Source organism: Colobus angolensis, unplaced genomic scaffold (genome assembly GCF_000951035.1).
Source record: "Colobus angolensis palliatus isolate OR3802 unplaced genomic scaffold, Cang.pa_1.0 Scaffold30, whole genome shotgun sequence".
Lineage (NCBI taxonomy): Eukaryota > Metazoa > Chordata > Mammalia > Primates > Cercopithecidae > Colobus > Colobus angolensis.
This window is the reverse complement of record NW_012116266.1, coordinates 7,420,682-7,445,161: the sequence shown is the minus strand read 5'-3', so window position 1 is coordinate 7,445,161 and position 24,480 is coordinate 7,420,682. Positions and strand designations below refer to the sequence as shown.

Here is a 24,480-nt window from a genome sequence, read left to right as displayed (position 1 = left end):
CCCGGCTAAGTTTTGTTTTTTTAGTACAGATGGGTTTTGCCATGTTGGCCAGGCTGGTCTTGAACTCCTGACCTCAGGTAATCCGCCCACCTTGGCCTCCCAAAGTGGTGGGATTACAAGAGTGAGCCACTACCCAGCGACACCACTTCTTTCAAAAGTCTGTTGTTCAGACATGACAGAAAAATATAATGGATCGGACCAGGATCTTCAAATGTCTTGATAATCTTGTTCATCAGTGAAACCTGGGAGGTACTGATGAGAAACACGGGCAATTTAAAATTTGTTCTCCCATTCTAAATTTCATATAAAATTATTTCCTTCCTACATTCCTTTCTATCTCTAGGCCAGGCCCTTTTCTAAGCATTAGGAGTACACTAATGAACAAAACGGAGAGAACTCTGCTTTTATGGAACTTACAATCTGATGGTTATTAGAAACAATGTTAAATATATATAATATATACTATATATTATATGCAGCATGTGTAACATATATATGCTATATTTAAGACATATATCTTGTATACATATCTTGTGTATATATACACACACACAAACACAAACACACAAAACGTAATGCATGAAGGAGACTGAGTGCTACGTTTGTTAGGGAAACTTTCTCTGAGATATTTGAGCTGAGACCTGAATGAGAAAGGCGCAACCGGAACAAATGCAAAGATTTTTAGGTTAAATTGGGCCTGGAATATTTCAGGTAAAAGGACAGCAAGGCTGCCGCACAATTACCAAGGAGGTAGGCAGGAGCCAGATTTAGTTAGGGCCTTGCAGACCAAGGGAAGGAGTTTGGATTTTGTTTTAATTCAATGGGAAACCAATGTAGGTTTTAAACCACATACTAACACAAATTTTTAAAAGGCCACTTGAATATACTGGGAAGAATGCGTTTTAGGGCAGAAAGAATGGTGGGGGGAACCCTTCCAAACGCTCCTTTATGTGAATAAGAAAAGTGTTTGTAGTTCAGAGAGCATTACAGTTGAGAAGTATTTTCAGAATCAGATACTAACAGAAATGCCTAGAAGCCAATTTAATGTTCCAAGTATCTCATGCTGCTTGCATAAGACATTAATTCAAAAGGGTTAAATTTTAGACATTCTTGTAGTTTGTCCCATTTAGCAATCCATTCGTTCGAACAGTAGATTAATGCAAGTACTACAAGATTAGGACGAGGCAAGCTCCCGTAATACCATCCAGTAGTCAAAATTGCAACTGGAAAAGAATGACAATCACTGGAACGCGCTATTGTTCTACAGATGCTACGAAGTGCGCGCGATCGATCCAAGGACTCAGTTCACGTAACTGATTTCAAAAGTCCCGCAAAAATGACGTTCCACCCACCCAGAGACCCAACCTCTACTCCTCAAAAGTAGGACGGCTCAACTGAAGACAAAAATCCTAACAACTAAAAGTAGCTAAGGCTCGCTTACCACAGGATTCTTTCCCATTCTGTGTTTAGCCGGCCTCGGCGGCCTCCGGCCCCCAAACACAGGGCGCCCCACCCCTCCTGGCTCTGTCGCACGCGCAGGCGCAATGCGTCATCTGGCAGCGCCGCCGGGCTAGTACCCCGCGCGCAGCGCCCAGTGGGTATGCCGGGGTGAGAGGCGCGCAGGGACCCGGATTGGCCAGTCCAGACTAGCCCTGCCAAAAAAGGGGCCTCTGAGTTGGGGTAATGTGCCCAGGAGCAGAGATCCGGCGACCGTGGCGCTGCAATCGCAGCTTTCCCGTGGTTTCCTAAGTGGTCGCGGTGATTTGTTTGCGGGAAGCGGGGCGTGAGGGAAGACCTTGGTTAAAGGACTCCGCAGGCAAACAACGATCTCTTCTAGGCAGCTACTGCCCTCTCGGAGGAGGAGTCTATGAGAGGCCTGGCTGGAAGCCCCAGCACCCTCCGGGCGCCGGGCCTCACAAGTGAGGCGTCGTCGTGGCAACGCGGGCTCAGGTCCCTGCAAACTTCATGCCAGGCCTCTCTCCCCCACTCCGGGAGTTCGGTCCCGGCCTCGCCAATGCTGGAGGGGCGGACGCGTGCACCCCATGAGCAAGGCTCTCCCTTAGTGATCCCCCATGAGCAAGGCTCTCCCTTAGTGATCCCCAGCTCGTTGGCGCCCCCCCGCACACCCACCCCCACTCCGCCAAGTATAGCTGTTTACCCGCCACCTCTCGAGGCCGACACGCCCCTCGCCGCTCACCAGGTTTCCCTCCTCCAGCCGAGCCCCGGAGTCAGCCCTCATGGTGCTCTCCCCGCGGGGCTTCCCCGGCGCAACCTTCGGCGGCCCGAGCCCAGCTCCCTGCGACGTTGCAGCCTGCGGGACGCCGGGGCTTCGTGGCGCCTGGCGAGGCCTCCTCCCCGTGAGCCAGGTCCCCGCCCGCCTCTGCCCTGCCAAGCACTGCTGGGTTTGGGACAAATGCGTTTACTACTCCAGTCTGTGCGGGCCTGGGTGTGTGGATGTGTATTAATATAGGCAATTCTCACATTTTCTCCGATTGCTTACCCTTCATCCCACAACTGTGTAAATCAAATTTGGAAAAAACTTTCTTGAAGAACGTTAAAATCAAATCCGACCTCACATAAATATCACTACAAACTACTTAATTTGCATCGTTTTGTTTGGTTAGGTTTTTTTTTTTTTAAAGATAACTTCAAGTAACAGAACTACAAATATTTTGAATCATGCATTCTATTTTACAGTTAAGAAAGAGATGGGAAAGATGGAAGAATGGTATGGATATGGATCAGAGAATGATGCAGAAGATGAATAGATACAGGGACAGGGAAAGCGCCTGGAAATCTCAAATCTGGGGGAAGAAAGGGAAACAGGACTTTGTAATGGCATCCTAATCTTGTTACCAAACAGGGCTTGTTGCCCTATATGCACAGAAGCCAATATTATGATGCTGGTTTTTTGAGAAAAGTTTTTACTGCGAGTCAACTAACAAGGAGACAGGAGTATAGCTCTAATCTGTCTCCCTGTGCTGGCTTTAAGACAGTATTTTTATTAGAAAAGGTTTAGGGAATGGATTCTGGGATTAGTAGGTGATTGGTGGAAGGAAAGAAGCCATCTGGAAAATCCTCTGGCGTTCGCGGTTACCTCTTCATGTCCCTTCATGGGTCGCATATGCAAATTGTGGAGGGAGTCAGTATGAAACACGGGGGAAGACTCGAACTGTAACGCCAGCAAGCTCATTTTGTACAGACTCCAGGTAGCCATCCGTGTTAGTCCTAACCAATTTCAGCCAGTTTGCTTTATTTTGTTTTTTAATCTCACAATGGAAAAAGTTTAGGCGTTTTAGCAAATTGTTTTTTATCTGCCGTCCTGCATGCTCAAGAATTTCTGTTAGTCTCTGGTTTCTTTAACTCTGAGACACGGTTTCAATCTTGTGATTTTTCTGTATATAGGTCTCCAGGACTAATCCATTGCCTTTTTCTAATTTAGGCATGCATGTAGATATTGGCTGTAAGGAAAATTCGTGTTTGTCACACCTCTGATGAGAATAATTTTTTCCTTGTAGGCTGATTTGTAAATAGTGAAGGCAGTGCAGTTTTTTGTAGGTTTTGATTTTAGATGTGTGTGGGGAAAAGAGAGGTCAGCCTGTTACTGTGTTATTATACATAGAAGTAAGTTTAAGAGACTCCATTTGGCTCTGTATTTGAGATGCTGTTAATCTGTGACTCTACCCCCAATCTTGTCCTTGCTAGAAACATCGCTGTGCTAATTAAGGTTGAAAAGATTTTGGGCTGTAAGGAATGTGCTTTGTTAGGCAAATGTTTAAAGCCTGCTTGTGGTGGAAGGTCAGTACCATTCCCTTAAATCTCAGTAAAAGAAAAACATCTGTCTCCTGCCCATCCCTGGGAAAATGCAACATCTCCGTGTATCTGTATGCCTTACTGCTGATTTACTCCCTTATCTTTTTGGCAATAAATACTGAGGGAACTCAGAGACCAGTGCCAGTGTGGGTCCTCTGTAAGCACAGCACTGGCCCCCTGGGGCCCGCTTTTCTTTCTCTATACTTTGTCTCTGTGTCTTTATTTCTTTTCTCAAGTCTCTTGTTCCACCTAGCGAGAAGCACCCACAGGTGTGGAGGGGCAGGCCACCCCTTCAATGTGAAATGTGCATATTAAAACTTTCTTGCTGAATTAAGTAAGCACTTTTGGTAAAAGATGTTTTCATAAAACACGTTTCATAGAGTAAAATACAATTTCTGAAGTTAAATATTGCTTATTATATTAAGGAAAGCTCTTTATTTAAATCTTTAAAAGATGTGAAATCTGCAAAAGGTTCTCATACTCATTGACTTAACATTATTCATATTTCTACTATAGCTGCATATGAGATAAAGGAAAAAAAATTTTTTTAAGAGCCAAATAGGTAACTACATAACCATACAATAAAAATTTTTTCAAATAAGATTAATTAATAAACTACTGCACTTTTAAAGTTGTACACATTATAATGGGTCAAATACTGCTGTTTTAGATTGCAGCTGTGGATCGCTGTAACAAGGGTACAGTGTTAAAACTCCAGCATTAAACAAGAAGTCTCATTAAGACTCAGTATCTGAGGAAATCCATGTTGCTGGTACCCACTGAGGCTCCTCCTGAGCCTTCTGTATGGCAGACAACAACTGGGCACATGCATCATGCAAGCTGTCATTCACGATCACATGATCAAAAAATTGGCCAAACTGAGTTTCCATTCTTTGGGCTAAATTTTCCATCTCTTGTAGGTCTTCATCCTTTTGGAGAAATAGAAAAATATGGATAGTACAGAATTAATTGGACAAATGGAAAAAATACAGTTTGTTATGCTGTCACATTCAGTCGTGAAACTACTTATAAAAACAGTAAGGTCGGCAAATTTTGCACAGATGATTTTTAATAAGGTTTAAAACATATTTTCTCAAAATTCTACAAAGCTAGCTAACTAGAAAATAGTAATTTTTTTACCCTCTGTTAATTGAAATAATGTTGCTAAATATAGATAAAATTATTATTTTTTTTAGACAGGGTCCCACTGTATCCCAGGCTGGCATGCAGTGGCATCATCTCAGCTCACTACAGCCTCTGCCTCCCAGACTCAAGTGATCCTCCCACCTAGGCCTCCAGAGTAGCTGGGACTATAGGCACGTACCATCATGCCAAGCTAATTTTTGTAGAGAAAATGTAATTATTATAACAGGTATAAACATATCCTTCCAAATTAATGTAAAGCATAAGCAAAGCTGGGAAAAATATATCACTATCCACAGTATGTCATCCTTTATTTCTTAGAAATGTATTACTGAGATAAAGAAATTTTAATTTGTAATTTTTTTTTAAATAATAAAAGACTGAAGTTTTTTATTTAAAAAATGAGGTCCAATAAATGTCTTCTAAACTACAAAACTTATGTTTTAATCTTTAATCTTAATGTCTGATCATGTTTTGCAAAATTTACTAATAGTTTGCAGACAGATTACTCAACTTCCCGTATGAATTTATTTTACTCCTCCCTTTACACTTGAAACTCTTTAACCATATACAACATAAAATCAAAGAAAATGTACCAGTTTAAATAAAATTTAAACATAAATTTCAAATGAACATTAATCTGATAGGAATAACATTATTTTAAAGATACAAAATGGCCACTTTCAACATGAGGATGGTATAAGCCAGTTATATTACTGTTTCTACTATTGTGAAATGTTCATTTAATGAAGGTAATTTGGCCTTCACTTGGCACTAATGCATTAAATTCATTGCTGTTATTTTCTTATTAGTTCACGAAAAATAGTACAACTTGTCACCAGTACAATCTGAAACACAAATACAAATGCAGGCACCAAAATCTTGTGGCTTTACAAAGTGACTATACATATGATCCAGAAACAATTTTGTTAATTTGTTTAGACTGCCATAAAAATGAGAACAATTTTAAATGCCCGTAAGACTCAACAAATACATTCATGGACTCTACTGTTCACAAGGTAAACTGGAAAATCAGACCTCCATAGTCATTGAAAAAAATATGAAAATAAAAATAATAAGAGAAAGGATAATTTAAAGATACCTGTGCTTGCTTTAGCAGCACATATACTAAAACTGAAACAATGCAGAGATTAGCATGGCCCTTGTACAAGCATGACATACAAATATTTAGTGAATCATTCATAGTTTTAGTTTCAGTTTTGCCAGGTAAATAAATTCTGGAGATCTGTTTCACAACAATGTGAATATACTTAACACTAAATACTAACACTGAACTGTACACTTAAAACAGTTAATATGGTAAGTTTTATGTATTTTTACCACACATACACACACACAAAAAAAATGGCTGTAATATCTTAATCTAGGTGATGGTTATCTGGGTGCATACACACCTAAAAACTCATTAAACTGTACACTCTATACACTTTACTGAATGCATGTTATGACTCACAATATTTAAAGTGTATTTCATGTAAAATATATGTATGCAACTGGAAAAATATCACCTGTTCTAGGATGAAATCACTGATTAATTTCACCTGGCTTGCCCCTTCTATTATTACCATCATCATTTTACAGATGAGATATACTCACTGAGCATTTTTAAAGTAAGCTTTTAAGTAAAAGACAATCTGTTTAAAATACAAATACCAGGTTCATATATGACCAATTTCTGTTTGGCTTTGCAAACTATGGCTCAAGGATTTTTTCTTTTTAACTAGACCCAAAAAATAAGAAAGAAAAAAATAAGGGTAGCATCATAGCATTTATTAAACTTTATTTTTATATCTGTAAGTGATGTCCATCCAAAAGGATAAATCATAAGAGCATTATCCATTAGAAACAAAAATTACATTCTCTAACACAGATCCTGTAGAAACAGTACAGTTTTAAATTTTGTGTTTTTTGTTTGTTGGTTGGTTTTGTTTTTTGTAAAATAAAGCCATAGTAAACTGGTTTTACTGAGGGCCTTTTGGGGAGGGGGTCAAAAAGGAGGAGGAGGACAATGAGATCAGAGATGCTTGGCCCGACCCAACCCAGATCTCTCCCACGCAGAAGTCACTGAAAGCAATACAGTAATTTTTGACTTGCTCTTACCTTGAACTTCATGTCCACAAAGTAGTCAGTAATAATCTTGGCATTTTTCCGAGATTGTTTCATACACCTCATGTTCGATGGCTTTATAAATATGACATAGGGCTTCAGTTCATGAGTTCGAACCACTTGAATATCCTACACAGAAAATTCAAATGCACACTTGTTTTTTGTTTGTTTTGAGACATGGTCTTGCTCTGTCACCCAGACTGGAGTGCTGTGGTGCAATCACAGTTCACTGTAGCCTCAACTTCCCAGGCTCAAACAATCCACCCATCTCAGCCTCCCGAGTAGCTGGGACCAGAGGCACATGCCACCATGCCAGCTATTTTGTTTTGTTTTGTTTTTGAGACAGAATATCATTCTGTTGCCCAGGCTGGAGTGCAGTGGTGGGATCTCTGCTCACTGCAACCACCGCCTTCCCAGTTCAAGCAATTCTTGTGCCTCAGCCTCCCTAGTAGCTGGAATTATAGGCTTGTGCCATCACGCCCAGCTAATTTTTGTATTTTTAGTAGAGATGGGGTTTTGCCATGTTGGCCAGGCTGGTCTGGAATTACTGACCTCAGGTAATCTGCCTGCCTCAGCCTCCCAAAGTGCTAGGATTGCAGGCATGAGCCACCACGCCTAGCCCCAGCTAATTTTTTTTTATTTTTTATTTTTTGTAGTGATGGGGTTTCACTATGTTGCCCAGAGGGGTCTCAAATACCTGGCCTCAAGAAATCCTCCCATCTCAGCCTCCCAAAGTGCTGGGATTATAGGCATGAGCCACTGTACCTGACCTAAATGCACATTTAAAAACAGAAGTCCTAACTTTCTAGAGTCAACATGAAGCTTCTCAAAATTTCTAAGACCAGAAATTAGCAATTATTTTTAGAGTATCATCTCATGTGCCCCCAACTGCTCAATTCTTAAAAACAAATGAACATTTTAATAATTTGAAGATGGAGTTTTAGAATCAAAATTAAGGTCAAATCCTGACTCTTACTAGCTATGACTAGCAATTGAAATCTTACTAGCTGAGCAACAGTCTATACATGAGAGGATCTCATTTACTGAGAGTAGGATTCTGTACATGATCCCATATGACAAAGACAGACTCTCAAGATGGATCAGCTCTGTTTCACCTTCACTTCCCTTTCCTCTTGCTATTATCTCACATTGGATACTACTGCCATCTCTTTTCCTCTGATTCTCTAGCACACAAAGTGTATTTCTAACGACAAAGAAAACATGGCTGGGCACAGTAGCTCATGCCTATAATCCCAGCACTTTGGGAGGCCAAGGCAGGTGGATCACTTGAGCCCAGGAGTTCCATTGCCAGACCAGCCTGGCAAACATGGCAAAACCCTGTCTCTACTAAAAATACAAAAATTAGCCAGGCATGGTGGCTTGCACTTGTAGTCCCAGCTACTAGGGAGGCTGAGGCACGAGAATTACTTGAACCCAGAAAGCGGAGGCTGCAGTAAGCCGAGAGCACGCCACTGCACTCTAGTCTGGACGACAGAGCAGGACCTTGTCTCAAAAAACAAAACAAACACAGACACACACACACACACACACACACGAAGAAAATACAAAGATCACAAAAATTGGGCCTATGGATTGCATGTTCTTTATCTTACCTTAACTTGCTCACCCCTGCTCCATTCTACATGTGGTCTCAGGAAGGTAGCCACAGATATGACAACATAGAAACCTCACCTCCTTGTACAAAGCAACATCTTATTCACTCCACAAGAAGTAACCTTGATGCCTTTGTGATCAAGGTTAAAGCAAGAAAGATTCTTGCTTCTCTTTGTGACCACCCACTCAGTTCTGCTTTTCTGTATGAGAAGCAAGACTTCTTTCCCAACTAAAACCAAAATGTTTTAAATTGACACATTTAGTAAGATCTTAGATATGAGAAATGGCCTTATTCTTAAAAGGCTAACAGAATAAATGTCTCAACTATAACCTACAGCATGTGCACAAAAAATGGACGATATGCATTCATCGTTTGGGGACATAAATATTCCACCATGGACCCACCTGAGGCTCTAAGTCCATGACGCAGATCTTTCTTTCGTCAAGGACTGTTTGAACAGCATCCACACTAGTGCCATACAGGTGGCCTTTGTACTCACCATACTCCAGCATCCTGCAAGGGCAGGCCAAACAAAACAGAACGCTTTCTACAAAGAAAATATTATTAGTAGTAACATGAGGATAAACTGCACTAGAGTTGAATATAAATATGTGGACTTTATTAGCACAGAAAAAAATGAATAGATATTCAAGGGGTGAACATAATGAGCATATCTAGAGTTTATGTATTTCCTCAAGTTCTCCAAGGTTTGCAAACTCCATTCTGCTCCCTTTCCAACCCCAGTGAGTTGGTATGCTGATATATCAATGTACATTTCATGCTTCACTCCTCAGAAACAAAAGGAATTACCCAGGAGCTTTGGAAAATACATAAAAATAGGGAATCTATTTTGAATGTAAAACAACAAGAGGCAAGAATCAGCTGCTGAACCTCCACTTTACCTGTGACTATATATGAGGCTTTCAAATGTTTCCTTGGACACATAGTGATACTCACGCCCATTCATTTCATAACTCTTTTTAGTACGAGTAGTGTCTATCAAGAAAACGGAATGAAAGGTTTCAGTGTCTTCAAAATTCCTTGATTACCAATATACATTTGAATAAAGATATCTAATCAAAATAAATAAATGAATATATAATCAATTAGATAAAATGCTAGAACTAAAAAGAAGAAGCCTGAATTGGTGATAAGTTCTTATATCAAAATCAGTTAGTCTATAAACCTTTATTGAGTGCATATGGTGTGAAAAAGAATACACTAGATATTAAGCCAGCATAAGAAAGACCTAAGGTAACACCTGTCATTACTTCAAAACAAGTGCTAGTGAATTATGTGTGAACCTTTAGATGCCTAAAGGCTCCCAGGTAGCAATACCAATAATATCTTACATTTGGATAGTGCATTTCCCATTATCTCATTTCATCTTCCATACTCTTATCTTAGGTAAACTGTTAATATCTATATTTTACTCATAAGTAAAGCTTTTGGAGAAACTTGCTCACATTCATAAGACTGATGAAAAATGAAGTTGAAATTAGAACCTATGTGTTCTGACTCCTCCTAGATGAATGTTTTTTACAACAATAGATGCTCAAATTTGAAATGGAGAAAGCCCATGACATTCTGCAATCTTGACTAGATGCATTAATACCCAAGTGAGTGGTGATTCGTTTTAGGGATCTCTAGGAGGGAAAGATTAGCTGTGTCTAGATTCAGTGTGATTCTTTGATATGGCCACTTTGATTACAGACTCTTCAACTTAAATAGTGACAGGTCATATAGAATATAGGAGTTCATCAAATATCTAAAAGTTATTTGTTGTTTGCTCATTCATTTATTCAACTAGTGTGTACTGAGTGCCTACTATGTTCCAGGTATCATGTTAGGTTCTGAAAACACAAAGACGAGTAAGACAGTTTCAACTCTGCATCCTATATACTATAAAGCTAGTCCCTTAATCTACATTACCACCAGTTCCCTTATTCACACAGAATTTGTGTATTTGCATCTGACAAAGTTTAAGGATGAAATAGATCAACATCTGATGATATCAATACATGGAAATGATCAAGTAGGAGATCGAAACGAGCCTTAAATTATCAAAGGAGTTACCAACCTTCAAGGGGGTCTAAAAGCAAATGTCATTTGGGGTCATTTTTGTATTCTCCTTATTCAAGTCTCTCATCAGATCCTTAGAGTTCCTATAGTCACACCACATCTCCCACAGCTTCCTACTTAAAACAAAATTCTAGTAAAACCTTATAGCTCTCAGGTGATAGTGAATTATGTCAATCTAAACCCAAGATGATTCCTTCTCCTTTGCTTCCATTGGACTAACATTTATATGGTAGGTTAAAGTCTGTGAATTGATGCATAACTTGAGGTATCCATTTTAAGGTGAAAACTTCCATTTAAAAAGCAAAATATGAGCAGTATTTTCTCATTTTAAATGATTAAAATTCTACATTGACATTCTTAAAATTCTTCTATATTCTGTGGGCATTTTATTTTTATTCGGACTGTCAAAAAATGGTGATTTGACCAGGGGCCGTGGCTCATGCCTGTAATCCCAGCACTTTGGGAGGCCAAGGCGGGTGGATCACCTGGGGTCAAGAGTACAAGACCAGCCTGGCCAACATGGTAAAACTGCATCTCTACTAAAAATACAAAAATTAGCTGGGCATGGTGACATGCGCCTATAATCCCAACTACTCAGGAGGCTGAGGCAGGAGAATCGCTTGAACCAGGAGGTGAGGTTGCAGTGAGCTGAGATCATCCCACGGCACTCCAGCCTGGGCAACAGAGTGAGACTCCATCTCAAACAAAACAAAACAAACAAACAAACAACAAACACACAGAAAAGGAAAACGGTGATTTCTTTGGTAGTTTTGTTTTTGAGATTAATGCCCATTCCTGTACACGAAAAAGCAGTACTTCAGAAAGCACGGCCTATGGGATGCGATCATAAAGCAACTTCTTGGCCTCCTACAGCCCTTCTGTGAGGCAAGATCTTCCCCAGCCCCTGCATAAAATCCTAGCAGTTTCCTGGCTAGGAGCGGTGGCTCATGCCTGTAATTCCAGCACTCTGGGAGGCTGAGGTGGGCAGATCACTTGAGTTGCAGGAGTTCAAGAACAGACTGGCCAACATGGCGAAATCCCGTCTCTACTAAAACTATAAAAATTAGCTGCGCATGGTGGTGGGTGCCTGTAATCTCAGCTACTTGGGAGGCTGAGGCAAGAGAATTGCTTGAACTCGTGGGGCAGAGGTTCCAGTGAGCCGAGATCGTGCCACTGCACTCCAGCCTGGACAACAGAGCGAGACTCCGTCTTAAAAAAAAAAAAAAAAAAAAGACAACTAGCAGTTTCCATGACTCTTTCACTCAGGTTTAATTTTAAAAGTCTATCATCACTCATGCCACAATTTCATTTTCATCAGCCAGTCTCAACTGACTAATTAAAATTCCATTCCCACATAGTCATCAAAATTATAAACTTCACTTAGATTTTAGGCTGCTTCTCCACACATCTGGCTCAAATTTGCTGCACCGGGGAAGCCTACGCTCAGAGAAGCCAGACAAGAGTATGAGTCACTTCTCTTTCCTTTCATTGTATTTCTACTGCTCCTGCTTCTCCCTCCCCTCGATAAATCTCACTTCCACTGGTTTAGAACTCTCTTAAGTCTAGAGTGCAGGGAGGGAGAGGAAAGCAGGAAGGAAGGTTCTAGTTTGGCAAAGACTGATTCTGGCTGCTGTTGGCTTTCTTTAGATTTGGCAGATGCTTAAATCTGGCTCTTTCTCTCCTAAACCATATATTGAGTTATTCTGCAAACCCTATCACCACCACCACAAGGCCTCTCAAGCCCATTCCTATTCCAGTTCGTCGTCTGTGATTCCTTCTAAAGCCAGATATATTTGGGAGTCCACTTTTGGCCTTTTTCTCCTCAGGCTTCCTCCTGGGCAGGAATCATATAACCCTGGGCTGACTTTCTTATACATTACCTGCCCAGATCTGGTCCTTGGGCAACATCACAAGTCTAGCTGTGATGGACCCTATGAGGACAGCCACTTCCCAAATTATAGCCATTGGCCACTTCCTGTAAGCTCTCCTCCTTTGGATTTTTCAGGTATAATTTGGACACCATTCTTCTGTGTCCCCCAAAGTTCAGGGGACACAAAGAAAGCTCTCTAAGTGGTCCCCCTAGGTTCCTCTGTCTTGCCTTGAGGGGAGGGGGGAGCAAGCACACCCACACACTCTTCCCACACTCAGCGGGTCTGGAACACACAGCACGGCTCTCTCCAATAAAAGCCTCCCTGAAACGCCCTCATGAATCTCCCTCCCCAAGCCTTTTATACCCTCGAGATGTGTGAGGAGTTTAACTTGTTTTCACTTTCCTCATTTAAAGATGTGCATCTTAGTGCCTCAGTCAAAATTTTAACTTCCTTTTACACATATTAGAAACTATGCATTATTATACATTATTATAAGCATGCATTATTATGAAGTTTCTATTTTCTTGAAATCAGGAATTCTATCTCAAGTCTTGATCTTTTCTATTTTTACAATAAAACAGCTTTTCTTAGAGTGATTTTAAGGATGAATCTCAGTATGAAACAAATAATTTCTTCTATTTTTAGAATTGCAGCTCTCAAATGTCTTAAAGCTTAAAAAAAAACCTCATATAACAACTCTAAGTGGGTAAAAAATTCACACAACTCTACATAAAGTCTGGAAGATTGTGTTTTAGGAGTTGGTTTGGAGCTGGTGGTAGTGAAGGGGGAGCTTAGGAAAAATAGCGGAGTTATGAGTAAAAGAAAATAAGAAAACACTTTTTTTTTGAGTCAGTCTCACTCTCTCGCCCAGACTGGAGTGCAATGGTGCCATCTCGGCTCACTGCAACTTCTGCCTCCCAGGTTCAAGCGATTCTGTCTCAGCCTCCTGAGTAGCTGGGATTACAGGCATGCAGCACCACACTCAGCTAAATTTTGTATTTTAAATAGAGATGGGGTTTCACCGTGTTGGCCAGGCTGGTCTTGAACTCTTGACCTCAGAAGATCCACCCACTTCGGCCTCCCAAAGTGCTGTGATTACAGGAGTGAGCCACTCCACCCAGCCAGAAAACACCATTTCTAAAACAGTTATGTATTGTATAATCATACTCATAAATTTATATAAAGTTGTATGTGCATATATCAATTTTTAGATAGTAAGTACTGGGTGTATGTTAGCTATTATTGCTAACTATTAGTTTGCCTGAAAGGCCATCCATATAATTGTTAAGAAATAGAAAAAAGCCCATTTAAAAGCCAGCAGCCTACATTCCAATAAACCAATTTTCCTTATTAAAATAAATATGGTTAGAAATACTTAAGAACTATCCCTAGTGTTGTATATTTTTACAACAAAGATGGAATGACATAGTTAAATGAGATCAGCAAAGAAAGTTTTACCAAAACACAAACCATTATGAAAGCAAAACTAAACATACGTGGCACAGCACTTTGAAAATGGCTGGGATTAAATTCAATGAGTTGTCTTCTGAGCTCATTTACTCCAACACCAGAGGGTCCTAAACACAAAAAGTCACACACAGAAATCATCAGATGTGGATAAATATAATTATGTGATGGAATCATCATTTTAGTCCTTCTATTGAAGAAACTTGAGAGCAAATATTTTTAGGGAAATTATGTAACCTCCTTTCTCATAAATTGGAAGAACCCCAGAAAACTTTTGGGAATTTTTCTAGTGACCCATAGAATAACCCACATTGCTTCAACATTCAGGAATGAGGTAAGGAATTGCAGGAACCTGACCCCCAGCCAACTCTATCTAATGTTGAATGCCATGAGAATTAGCTGGTCTCATTTTAGAGAATCACAGAGCTCTGCCTTTCCTTTTCAAATGAAGTTTTTATCAAGTCAAAACCAGAAACCAGCCTTGACAATTATAGGTTCTGTGACTTACAGAATTCAGGGGTACATTCCTGACAGGTGACTAAGCACCCCCATGTCCAGCTGGAGGCAGGGCTGACTTAATGGGTATAGAACCTGTGCAGTTACACAGGGCCCATGCTTAGAAGGATACTGTGCTTGGATGAATTATCTGCTATTGTATCTTGAAATCCTTGATAATTTTTTAACCAGGGGCCCTTGCATTTGCATTTTACAATGGGGCCTGCATATGATATTGCTGGTCCCAGCTGTAAGGCACGTTGTTCTGCTCTACAGGGACCTGCCTTGCTCATGAAGCTAAACACGCAGCAGACAGGAAGGCAGTAGGATACAAGTTGCTACTGCTACAGGGACCAGCTTTGCAAAAGTCATGGGCACAAAAGCAGGTCATTCCTGCACTATATTTGCCATCATCTTTATAAGCACCAAAGATACAGTCCAGAAGATGTTACTTTTCTAAATGAGGTAATTACAAATTTCTTAGGAGAATGGACTTGAAGAATTTAACACATTTCTCAGGGAAATGGACGTTAAGAATTTATTTTCATGATACAGGTTAATGATCTGTCTGGGGAAACACTCATGTATGTTTATAGAACAATTCTAAGGAGACAAAAAAAAAATCTCAGTCATAATGACATCATAATACTTGTTATATAACAAGTAACTATATAGTTCATGGACACCATGGCATACCACATTCACTTGTAGATTTTTTAAAAAGCTTGATACAATAAAATGTTACTTAAAAACCCACAGTACAATGGTTTTATTTTGTTTTTTAAAAAAGGTATTTGTATGGGGGTCCATAAAGAGTTCTACTTTTACCATCATTCCCAATATGAGACACCTGAATCTAGAAGGAAAACTCCTCATGGAGGAGGAGAGAGACTGCATGCTGGGACATACCCATGAGCACTATGAGGCGGTACTTGTCTGAAGGGCGTCGCTGGTACCTCACCACCTCCTCGTAAGGGGCACCCACTGCACTGTAGCAGCTGCCGGTGCAGCACACACTGGCATGCAGCGGGCTGAGGTGAGACTTCCTGCGACACAGGCGCATGCTGCGGCGGAAGCCAGCTAGGGAGGGGAAGTGCACAGAACATAAGAACCAGGCAGGAGCGATCACTTGTAGCCTCACACCTGACGAAATATGTAGCAACCATGATCCTAAAGTGTTCGTTAATATAGTCACATCTGTCTGAAGTTAGAAGATGGAAAGTCATATGAGGGAAACATATGAAAATGCCCCCGGTGCCAGCCCATCTCGCACCTGCTCTGGGCCAGGCATTGTCCTGGGTGCTGGGGAGAGAGGGCTCAACTAATCCAAGGCCACTTTCTCATGAAATCTGCATTTTGTAGAAGGGGAGAGACAAAAATTAAAATAAATAAATAAATAAATAAGTACTTAGAAGAAGACAAGGTAGATAGAGACTGATGGGGGTGCTTTTTTAGATAGGCAGTAAGGTTAGAGTATCTCTGAAAGGTTGGCATTGAGCAGACATCTGGAGGAAGGCAGGGAGCCAGATCAGGAAGCCTCTGAGGAGACAGGCAAGTCAGGTCAAGGGAACTGCAAGTGCAGTGGTGCAGAGAAACAAACTGTGCTTGGAGCATTTGAGGAACAGCAAGGAAACCTGTGTAGCTGCAGGGCGGTAAGCAACAGGGAGTACGAAACAGGGTAGTGGGAAGTGGCTGGAGCCAGATCACACAGGGCCTCTGAAAAGTGTTGGATTGTTGTGGAAGTGTGACGGGAAGCTGTTGGCGGTGGCATGATTGGATTCATGTTTCTGAAAGACTCCTCTGGTTGATGTAAACCGTAGAGAAAGCAAGTGTAACCTCAGGGGAGAGCAGTTAGGAAGCTACTGCAGTGGTCTGGGTGAGAGATGAGGGTGGCTTGGGCCAGGGCAGAAACAGCAGAGCAGGCTCATTTTTCACATTTTTCAGGTGGTTTCACTAAGACACAGACAGATTAGGTGGTTGCTTAGGACTGTGTGGTCAGCGCAAAGTTGGACACATGGATCATGATTTCTAAGCTCCTAGATTCCTGCTTCATCTGCCTTTAGAATCATGGGGCTTTCTGGTATCTTCAGAGCTGTTTGCAGGTCCTCTCAGTAGACAGAGTTAGCAACTCTATGTGTACATATAAATACACATGCACACTTCAATCTATATTTGTATGTCCATATATTGAAAACCATGAGTTCACACCAGTACCTACGATGTCAGTCCAACACTAGAGGATTCATTCTAGACTTCCCCTTTCCATGTTTATAACTCCCTTCTCTAACAGTGAGAAGCCTGGCCCTTGTTGTCCTCAATACATTTGCTTATTGTATCAATCAAGAGCACTTAAGTATGCAAGATAGGGGACAGACAATGTCAATCGCCTCGCAGAAAGTGTCAGAGCCCAAGCTGGATGAGGCGGGCATCTTTGTAAAGCCTGTTGGGCATCAGAGGCCAAGTGATGGCAGCTGACCTCTTGATTTTACTCTGGCTCTAACAACCTGCACCAGGCTACCATTGTCCCCTGCACAGATGCCTTCTTTACCCTGCTCATGCTCCTTACTCTCCACCTTTGTGTAGCTGCGTACTCTGTTCAGCTCTACCCGATAGCTTTTAGGCTGAATGATTCTGAAAGCAATACAGAAAGGTGGCCCCTTGTTTTTGTTTTTTGTTTTGTTTTGTTTTGTTTTGTTTTTTCACACTCCCCTGATGATTCCAAAATGCATCCAGCTTGGGAACCAACCTTCCAGTTTAGAGACCCTGCAGCTCTGCTAGTCTTCCCCTGCCTCCCTGTAGAAGGAAGCCCAGAGCGGTTTTAGATGAGTGGTACCTGGTCCTACAAAAAGCTCTGCCCAGGTGACAGATTATAGAAATGTGGCCATAAGAAGTAAGTTTAAAAGTCAGAGATTTTGTCTCTTTAGTGTAAGATAAATAGGTTATGAAACAGTCTGAAAGAAAACAAAAAGATTTGTGTTTGGTGAGTAATTAATAGATACCCAGTGGAAATTAGATGAATAATTAATAGATCAGAATACTGACAAGAATAAAGGACAGAAAGAAAAGGAAACTAGAACGAGGAACAGGTTTGGAAATGTCCATCAGCAAAAGAAGCTTTCAAAACAGTGTCAGGCTTGGAAACGTAATTTAACAAGTGACAGAGACCCACCTCGTATTATCACCTACCTATGAAGAACTTCTGACCATAGCCAACAAATTCCTCCTTGTCTACAGAGAACAGCAGGAGCAGAATATGTGAGAACAAGAAGTTTATTTAGAACAAATTCACAAAATTATCTTCAACTTTTCAAGTGACTACCTTACTAGATGGCAGCAGAGTTGAATTTATCCTTGAGTGGCTCATTGAATGTTCTAAGCATTTTTCATCCTGTTATTCACACACAACAAACTACAGAGATGCAGTTCACAGAATTTGAGCACTATACTGAATGTATTCTGTCTAGTATGGTTAAAGCCAAAACCAGTTTACTAATTTTTAAAGATAAGTTTCCTTAGGATATGTTTAAAAATACATATCCAGTTTTTATGTTTTTACTATGATTCAATATCTTATAACTTTAAACAAGCTTAAAGTGGTTCTTTGTTCTTTTTTCTCTTTTTTTTCCCCCTGCTCTTGGTGCTCAGTCTGGAGTACAATGGTGCTATCTCAGCTCACTGCAACCTCCATCTCCCAGGTTCAAGCAATTCTCCTGCCTCAGCCTCCTGAGAAGCTGGAATTACAGGCATACACTACCATGCCTGGCTAATTTTTGTATTTTTAGATGTATTTTGTATTTTTAGATGTATTTTTAGATTAGAGATGGCGTTTCACCATGTTGGTCAGGCTAGTCTCGAACTTCTGATCTCAGGTGATCCACCTACCTTGTCCTCCCGAAGTGCTGGGATTACAGGTATGAGCCTTGTTCTTGACCATACTGTTTGTAACATTATTTTTTTCTGCAGCTCCTATAATTAATCTCTTTGCTAGATACGGGTTTTTATTTTCTCCCTCTTAAAAGGGTTCATTCTATACAAAATAAGATTTGCTCTATGGCTGCCAAATGTTTCTGATTGGCCAGGACTCTGAGAGACAAAATGAGGAAAACTGTGCCCAGTGCCTCTGAGGCATCTAGAGATAGTTCAAACTCCTGTTTCTCCTTCCATTGAGACCTCAGAAAAAAACTCCAGAAAAAAAGTTATAAGAATATTATTTTCAAATTACTTTTTACTTAAGTTCCTTCTCATTTATACAGCTCTGCTCTAATCATTTAAGTAATATATGACCAAGTGCGGTGGCTCACATCTGTAATCCCAGCACTGGGGAGGTCGAGGCGGGCAGATCACTTGAGGTCAGGAGTTCGAGACCAGTCCACCCAACATGGTGAAACCCCACCTTTACTAAAAATACAAAAAACTAGCCAGGCGTGGTGGCTTGTGCCTGTAGTCCCAGCTACTTTGGAGGATGAGGCAGGAGAATCACTTGAACTTGGGAGATGGAGGTTGCAGTAGGCTGAGATCATACCACTGCACTCCAGCCTGGGCAACAGAGAGAGACTTTGTCTCAAATATAAACATATATATAAAATATAAACAGCATTTGTTAAGACAATGAACTGACATATGCAACCTTTTTTCTGAAACTTTATTTTTTTTAAAAGTGTTTTAAAATACAAAGAAAGAAAACATACCAATATCAATTCTATCTTCTGGTAAGTATGTACATTTTCTCACTTAGCTATGTCAATAAGTTTAAAAAGAAATGTTTTCTTGGGGATATATTCATAAAGCTTAATTATTTTTATTGTTCTTTTAAATGTTATCTATGAAACTGAATATTTAATCATTGATTTCACCCACAAAATGTCATATCCTTGGAGAACCTCATAAACTTAGTTTGGAAGTGTGTTTCCTGGGGAAAAAATGTAAATGTGAAGGGAAAACCATAAACAAAAACAAAACAAATACTGTATCTTCATCTTAAACATTATCCGGGCAAGTATTCATTTTGAGGCACTGAAAGATCTTAAACATAGTTCTATTTGGTGTATCTAGGAAATAAAAACAATTACCTTCTGAAAGTTCCTCTGGAGATTTGGGTAGGTACAGAAACAGACATGAAAAGTTAAGCCTTTAAGAAGATCGTGTTAGTCATCAAAATCAAGGCAAATGACATAAGCAAGACATTCACGTCACCACTAGCAAAAGGTAAGTCGGGTTAAGGCCTGGCAAGGCAAATGATCACCACGTGATTGGGCCTGAGAAACTGATTTGCCCTGACTCCACTGCTTGGGACAGTACCTTTTTCTGAAAGTTGCCTATCAAGACTCTCCCTGAAGGCTTTTTAATCCAGGAAGACTCTACTTGGTTGGCACAAAATGGAGCTTGAAAAGGAGAACTTAAAGGAAAGTAACAGGTTTGAGCCTTCTCTCTCCTCTCTCCCCGAGGCAGTATTGCAGCAGCTCTGTGAAGGGGAGGAAGTGGTAGAAATGCCGCTGGGGCTGGTGCTGCAGCAGCCTCTGGCCCGAGCAAGCAACCTCATTCCTTCCCCTTCCTGGGTCTCACACACTTCCATCCCCAGCTACCCCTTGAAGACAGAGGAAACTGAATGTGAAGCAAACTGTTTTCTTTGTTTTCTAGATATCACAAAATAGCCATATTCTGTTTTTGGTTTGTTTGTTTTGAGATAGAGTCTCCTCTGTCACCCAGGCTGGAGTGCAAATGGCGCTATCCCGGCTCACTGCAACCTCTGTCTCCTGGGTTCAAGCGATTCTCTCACTTCAACCTCCTAAGTAGCTGGAATTATAGGCATGAGCCACCACGCCTGGCTAATTTTTGTATTTTTAGTAGAGACGAGGTTTCACCATGTTGGCCAGGTTGGTCTTGAACTCCTGACCTCAAGTGATCCACCCGCCTCGGTCTCCCAAAGTGCCGGGATTAGACGCATGAGCCACCATATCCAGCCTTTTTTTTTTTTTTTAATGGCACTTCTGATTAAATAAACTACACCATCACCTCGTCACCTCCTGGGGAAATTCAAGGAAGTCATACTATACTTTATTCAGACTATAGACCGAAACTGAAGAAACTTAACTGCTCACTAAGCAGTCTAAGTAACAAAATTAAGCAACATGGAATGAATGCCAAGGGTTCTATGCTTAGAAAATATGCCAGCTGGGTGCTAACTGTTCCTTAATTGAGCTCCTAAGAAAGCTGGGTTCAGAACGAATCAATGCTTGAGAGTTCTCTTTTCCAGCTGAGAAGAGTCCACAAGGGGCGCTTTAGAGTAGGCAACTCCCTCTGCAGTGCTGTTCACCAGGAACTGGCTGCTGACTCCCGCCAAGGAACAAGATTTCACAATAATAACACCTGCTAACACTTGTGCAGCACTTCCTGTGTGCCAGGCACTGTTCTAAGCACTTTATTCATATAAATTATTGTTCCCATTTTAGAGGTGAGGAACCTGAAGGGCAGAGAGGTTAACAGCCAGAGAACCTGCAGTTAGTGAGTAATGAACCCAAGGTTCAAACTGGCCGATCTGGCTGGAGTCTGTGGTCTCACCCACTGCCTCTCCTTCCACAGACCCACAAACACTCCCCGGCCTCAACCACAACCTTCGCATGTGGAGTGTTTTCCAGTGGAATAGAACAAAGAAGGATGAGAATAAGCTAGAGAAATTAAAAACTAAGCCAATCCTAAACACTGGGCAAGTATAAATAATCAATTAAATTATTTCTAACAGGCCAACCATCTAATGGAAAATAGGACATTTTGAAACAACATAAATGTAAATAATTTAGAAAAGTGGTTCACAACTCATCTGTCTCAATGCTCTCTTTTTTTTTATAACTAATATTTGTAGCAATCTCTCTACTTTTATGAAAGGAAACTCATAGATGGCATAATCTACAACACATGTAATTTAAAAAATCAATACAATGCTCCAGCTGTAACGTAAAAAAAACATTTTAAAGGAAGTAATTTATATTTTTAAAAATACATATGTATTTTAAAAGTATATACATACGAGGCAGGCGGATCACTCAAGGCCAGGAGTTCAAGACTAGCCTGAGCAACATGGAAACCCGTCTCTACTAAAAATACAAAAATTAGCTGGGTGTGATGGTGCACACCTGTAATCCTAGCTACTCAGGAGGCTGAGGCATGAGAATCACTTGAGCCTGGCGGGTGGAGATTGCAGTGAGCCCAGATCACACCACTGCACTCTAGCCTGGGTGACAGAGTAAGACTCTGTCTCAAAAAAAATTTTTTTTAAGTATACATATCAAAATATAAATCCTTGGGCATAACATCTTTGGAAGACCTAAGAAACTACTGGATGCTTATATTAATATTTACTTATAACAAAGAAGCATGGATTCAAGAGAATTTAAAAAATCAGAAAATATTCCTTATATGAAGTACAGAAAAATAGAAAAGAAACAGGTGGACACTAGAATAAAAAGTGTTTTGGTAAGTAATAAAAGGCTAGATTTATTTGTATGTGATAAGAGAAAGAAGGAAATTGCCTTAATTGAAGTAAAGATAATATGCCAAAGCAATTAGAGACCAATGAAATGGAGGAAATGAGGAAAAATAATATGCCTGGAATTGGGTGGGTCATGTTAACATGACCTAGCAGGTTTGCAGTTTAAAGATAAAATTCTGTGGGGCCTATTTTGTTTTTAATGATTTCAATATTATTTTGAGGGACAGACACTTGATACTTACTGTATGTCATCAATAATAACAAATAATGTATTAAAGAAAAAGAAAATTAATTCAGTATAGATATACTTTCCAGTTTATTTACTAGAAATATCGAGTAGACAGGATACGTGGAATAAATCATTCAATAATTGCAAGGCAATGTCTGCATTCTGTTTGAATGTCTCTCTCCATAATGACTGTCTTCTAAACCACTGTGTTTCTCATGCTAAATCTTATGAAAACTTTTTGTGTGTTGAAAAATGACCCTTTTATATTTGTAACAAGTTTTGTCCAGCAGGACATTCAGAAGATATGTGGGTCAAGAGACACCAGTTAAAGGCCAGGAGTATCCCCCAATCAATGTGACAATAAAAAAATGCTCCCAAAGAGTTCCAAAATGCTGCATCAGGGACAGTGTGAGAAGTGCATCAGGGACTGTGAGAAGTACTGGTTAAGGTAAAATCTACATTTCACAACTGCACTGTTGGGCTGTATTTTTTAAAATACATTTTACTGGGACCAGGTGTGGTGGCTCACTTTGGGAGGTCAAGGTGGGAAAACCACTCGAGGCCTGGAGTTGGAGACAAGCCTGGGCAACACAGTGAGACCTATATCTACAAAAAAATTGAAAAATTAGCCATGCATGGTGGCATGGGACTGTAGTCCCAGATACTTGGGAGGCTAAAGTGGGAGGATCACCTGAGCCAAGGAAGTGAAGGCTGCAGCGAGCTATGATCATACCACTTGCACCTCAGCTTGGGCAACAGACTGAGACCCTGTCTCAAAATAAATAAATAAATAAATTAGCCAGGTGTGATGGCATATGCCTGTAGTTCCAGCTATTTGGAAGGCTGAGGTGGGAGGATCACTTGACCTCAGGAATTCGAGGCTGCAATGAGCCATGATCACACCGCTGCACTCCAACCTGAGTGACAGAGAGATTTTGTCTCAAAAAAATTAAAAATTAAAATTAAAAATAAATTTTAAAATGTATATTTGAGATTGACAACATGATGTGGGATACATATAGTTACTTTTTAATTTTTTTACTGTTGATATATTTAAACAATTATTATAACCCTAAATATGTGTATAAATTGCATTCAAAATTTGGAATATACATTTAAAAATCAGTACCAAATACTCATTTTTTTACTCACCAGATTCAAATGTTTCTTCATCTATGATTTTCCATGGAGGCAAAAATAAAAAATGTTATTACATGACCATCTACACTGAGTCTATATTTTAAGTCTAATTCTCTGGCCCCCTACTTCTGCCCATACACCACCTTTTAAGTTTTTTTCCCAAATCAAGGTCAAATCGATGGTGTCTCTATGGTATATATCAACTTTAAATGAAAGACATGGTATTCGGCAGCTGAGCCATGATGACAGTCAGGGGTGCAGCAGGAGCTCAAAATAAATAAAATAATAGAGGATAAATAAAATAAAATGTAAAAAGCTCAGAGGGAAGGGGAAAGTGGAATGTCAGGGAAACCCGCAGAGATTGCTGGCTACTGCTCAGCTTTGCTGCAGAGGGCTTGCCGATGTAGGAGGAGTGCACCCTGCCTGAAGAGTTGGAGACCCACAAATGGGGGTGATGGCGAGGAGAGTGAGCACATGAACGACTTGATTACGTTGGCTTGATCGGGTGGCTGAGAAGGATGTGAGATAAACCAACTTCCTCATTAGTTAAAACAACTCTTGTTAGCATTTTAAAGAGAGATTAAGGATTAAGAAACATACATGGAGGGCAATTTGAAATATATGGCAACATTGCCAATGCATGCATCCTTGGATCAGGCAATGCTGCATCTAAGGTATTCTCATGCATGTAAAATGATATATTTATACAGCAATTCATTGTAGCACTGTTTATAATAGAAACAAATGGACATAACACAAACGCCTACAAATAAGTGATTGTATCAGTATGCAATAACCAATAAGCTGTTTAAAAAAATAAAGACAAGGCTCTTTATGTGCTAAGATAGAGTCACCTCCAAGATTTAGAATGTTAAGTTAGAAAAGCCAGGAACAGAACAGTGTGCATTTCATGCTATCAAAGGGTGTGTGCATTTGGATTTAGAAAAAAAGATGGGGGTGATGAAGTGGGGAGGAGAAATATACACATCATTGCTTTTTTTTTTTTTGAGAT

The 24,480-nt window shown here is 40.3% G+C and overlaps 2 protein-coding genes across 3 annotated transcripts in view; both read right to left on the bottom strand.

The window, feature by feature from the left end:
* TMEM237 (transmembrane protein 237) overlaps positions 1-2,342 on the bottom strand; it is a 19,841-nt gene extending 17,499 nt beyond the window's left edge. Inside the window, exon 1 of one of the 2 annotated variants that reach the window (XM_011949931.1) lies at positions 2,198-2,342. In XM_011949931.1, coding sequence (XP_011805321.1) covers positions 2,198-2,239 — 42 coding nt within the window. In that variant the 5' untranslated portion in view covers positions 2,240-2,342. Of the gene's footprint in view, positions 1-1,441; positions 1,514-2,197 lie in introns of those variants that run through there. The other variant, XM_011949932.1, reaches the window with a different exon arrangement.
* A 1,869-nt stretch (positions 2,343-4,211) lies between these two features.
* The window catches only part of MPP4 (membrane protein, palmitoylated 4 (MAGUK p55 subfamily member 4)), a 56,969-nt gene continuing 36,700 nt past the window's right edge, over positions 4,212-24,480 (bottom strand). The window contains exons 13-21 of the mRNA XM_011950004.1: positions 23,481-23,501; positions 19,683-19,697; positions 17,800-17,841; positions 15,523-15,693; positions 14,148-14,228; positions 9,601-9,694; positions 9,103-9,211; positions 7,078-7,212; positions 4,212-4,742 (exon numbers count right to left, since the gene is read on the bottom strand). Of these exons, the coding sequence (XP_011805394.1) occupies positions 4,551-4,742; positions 7,078-7,212; positions 9,103-9,211; positions 9,601-9,694; positions 14,148-14,228; positions 15,523-15,693; positions 17,800-17,841; positions 19,683-19,697; positions 23,481-23,501 (860 nt within the window). The 3' untranslated portion in view covers positions 4,212-4,550. The remainder of the gene's footprint in view (positions 4,743-7,077; positions 7,213-9,102; positions 9,212-9,600; positions 9,695-14,147; positions 14,229-15,522; positions 15,694-17,799; positions 17,842-19,682; positions 19,698-23,480; positions 23,502-24,480) is intronic.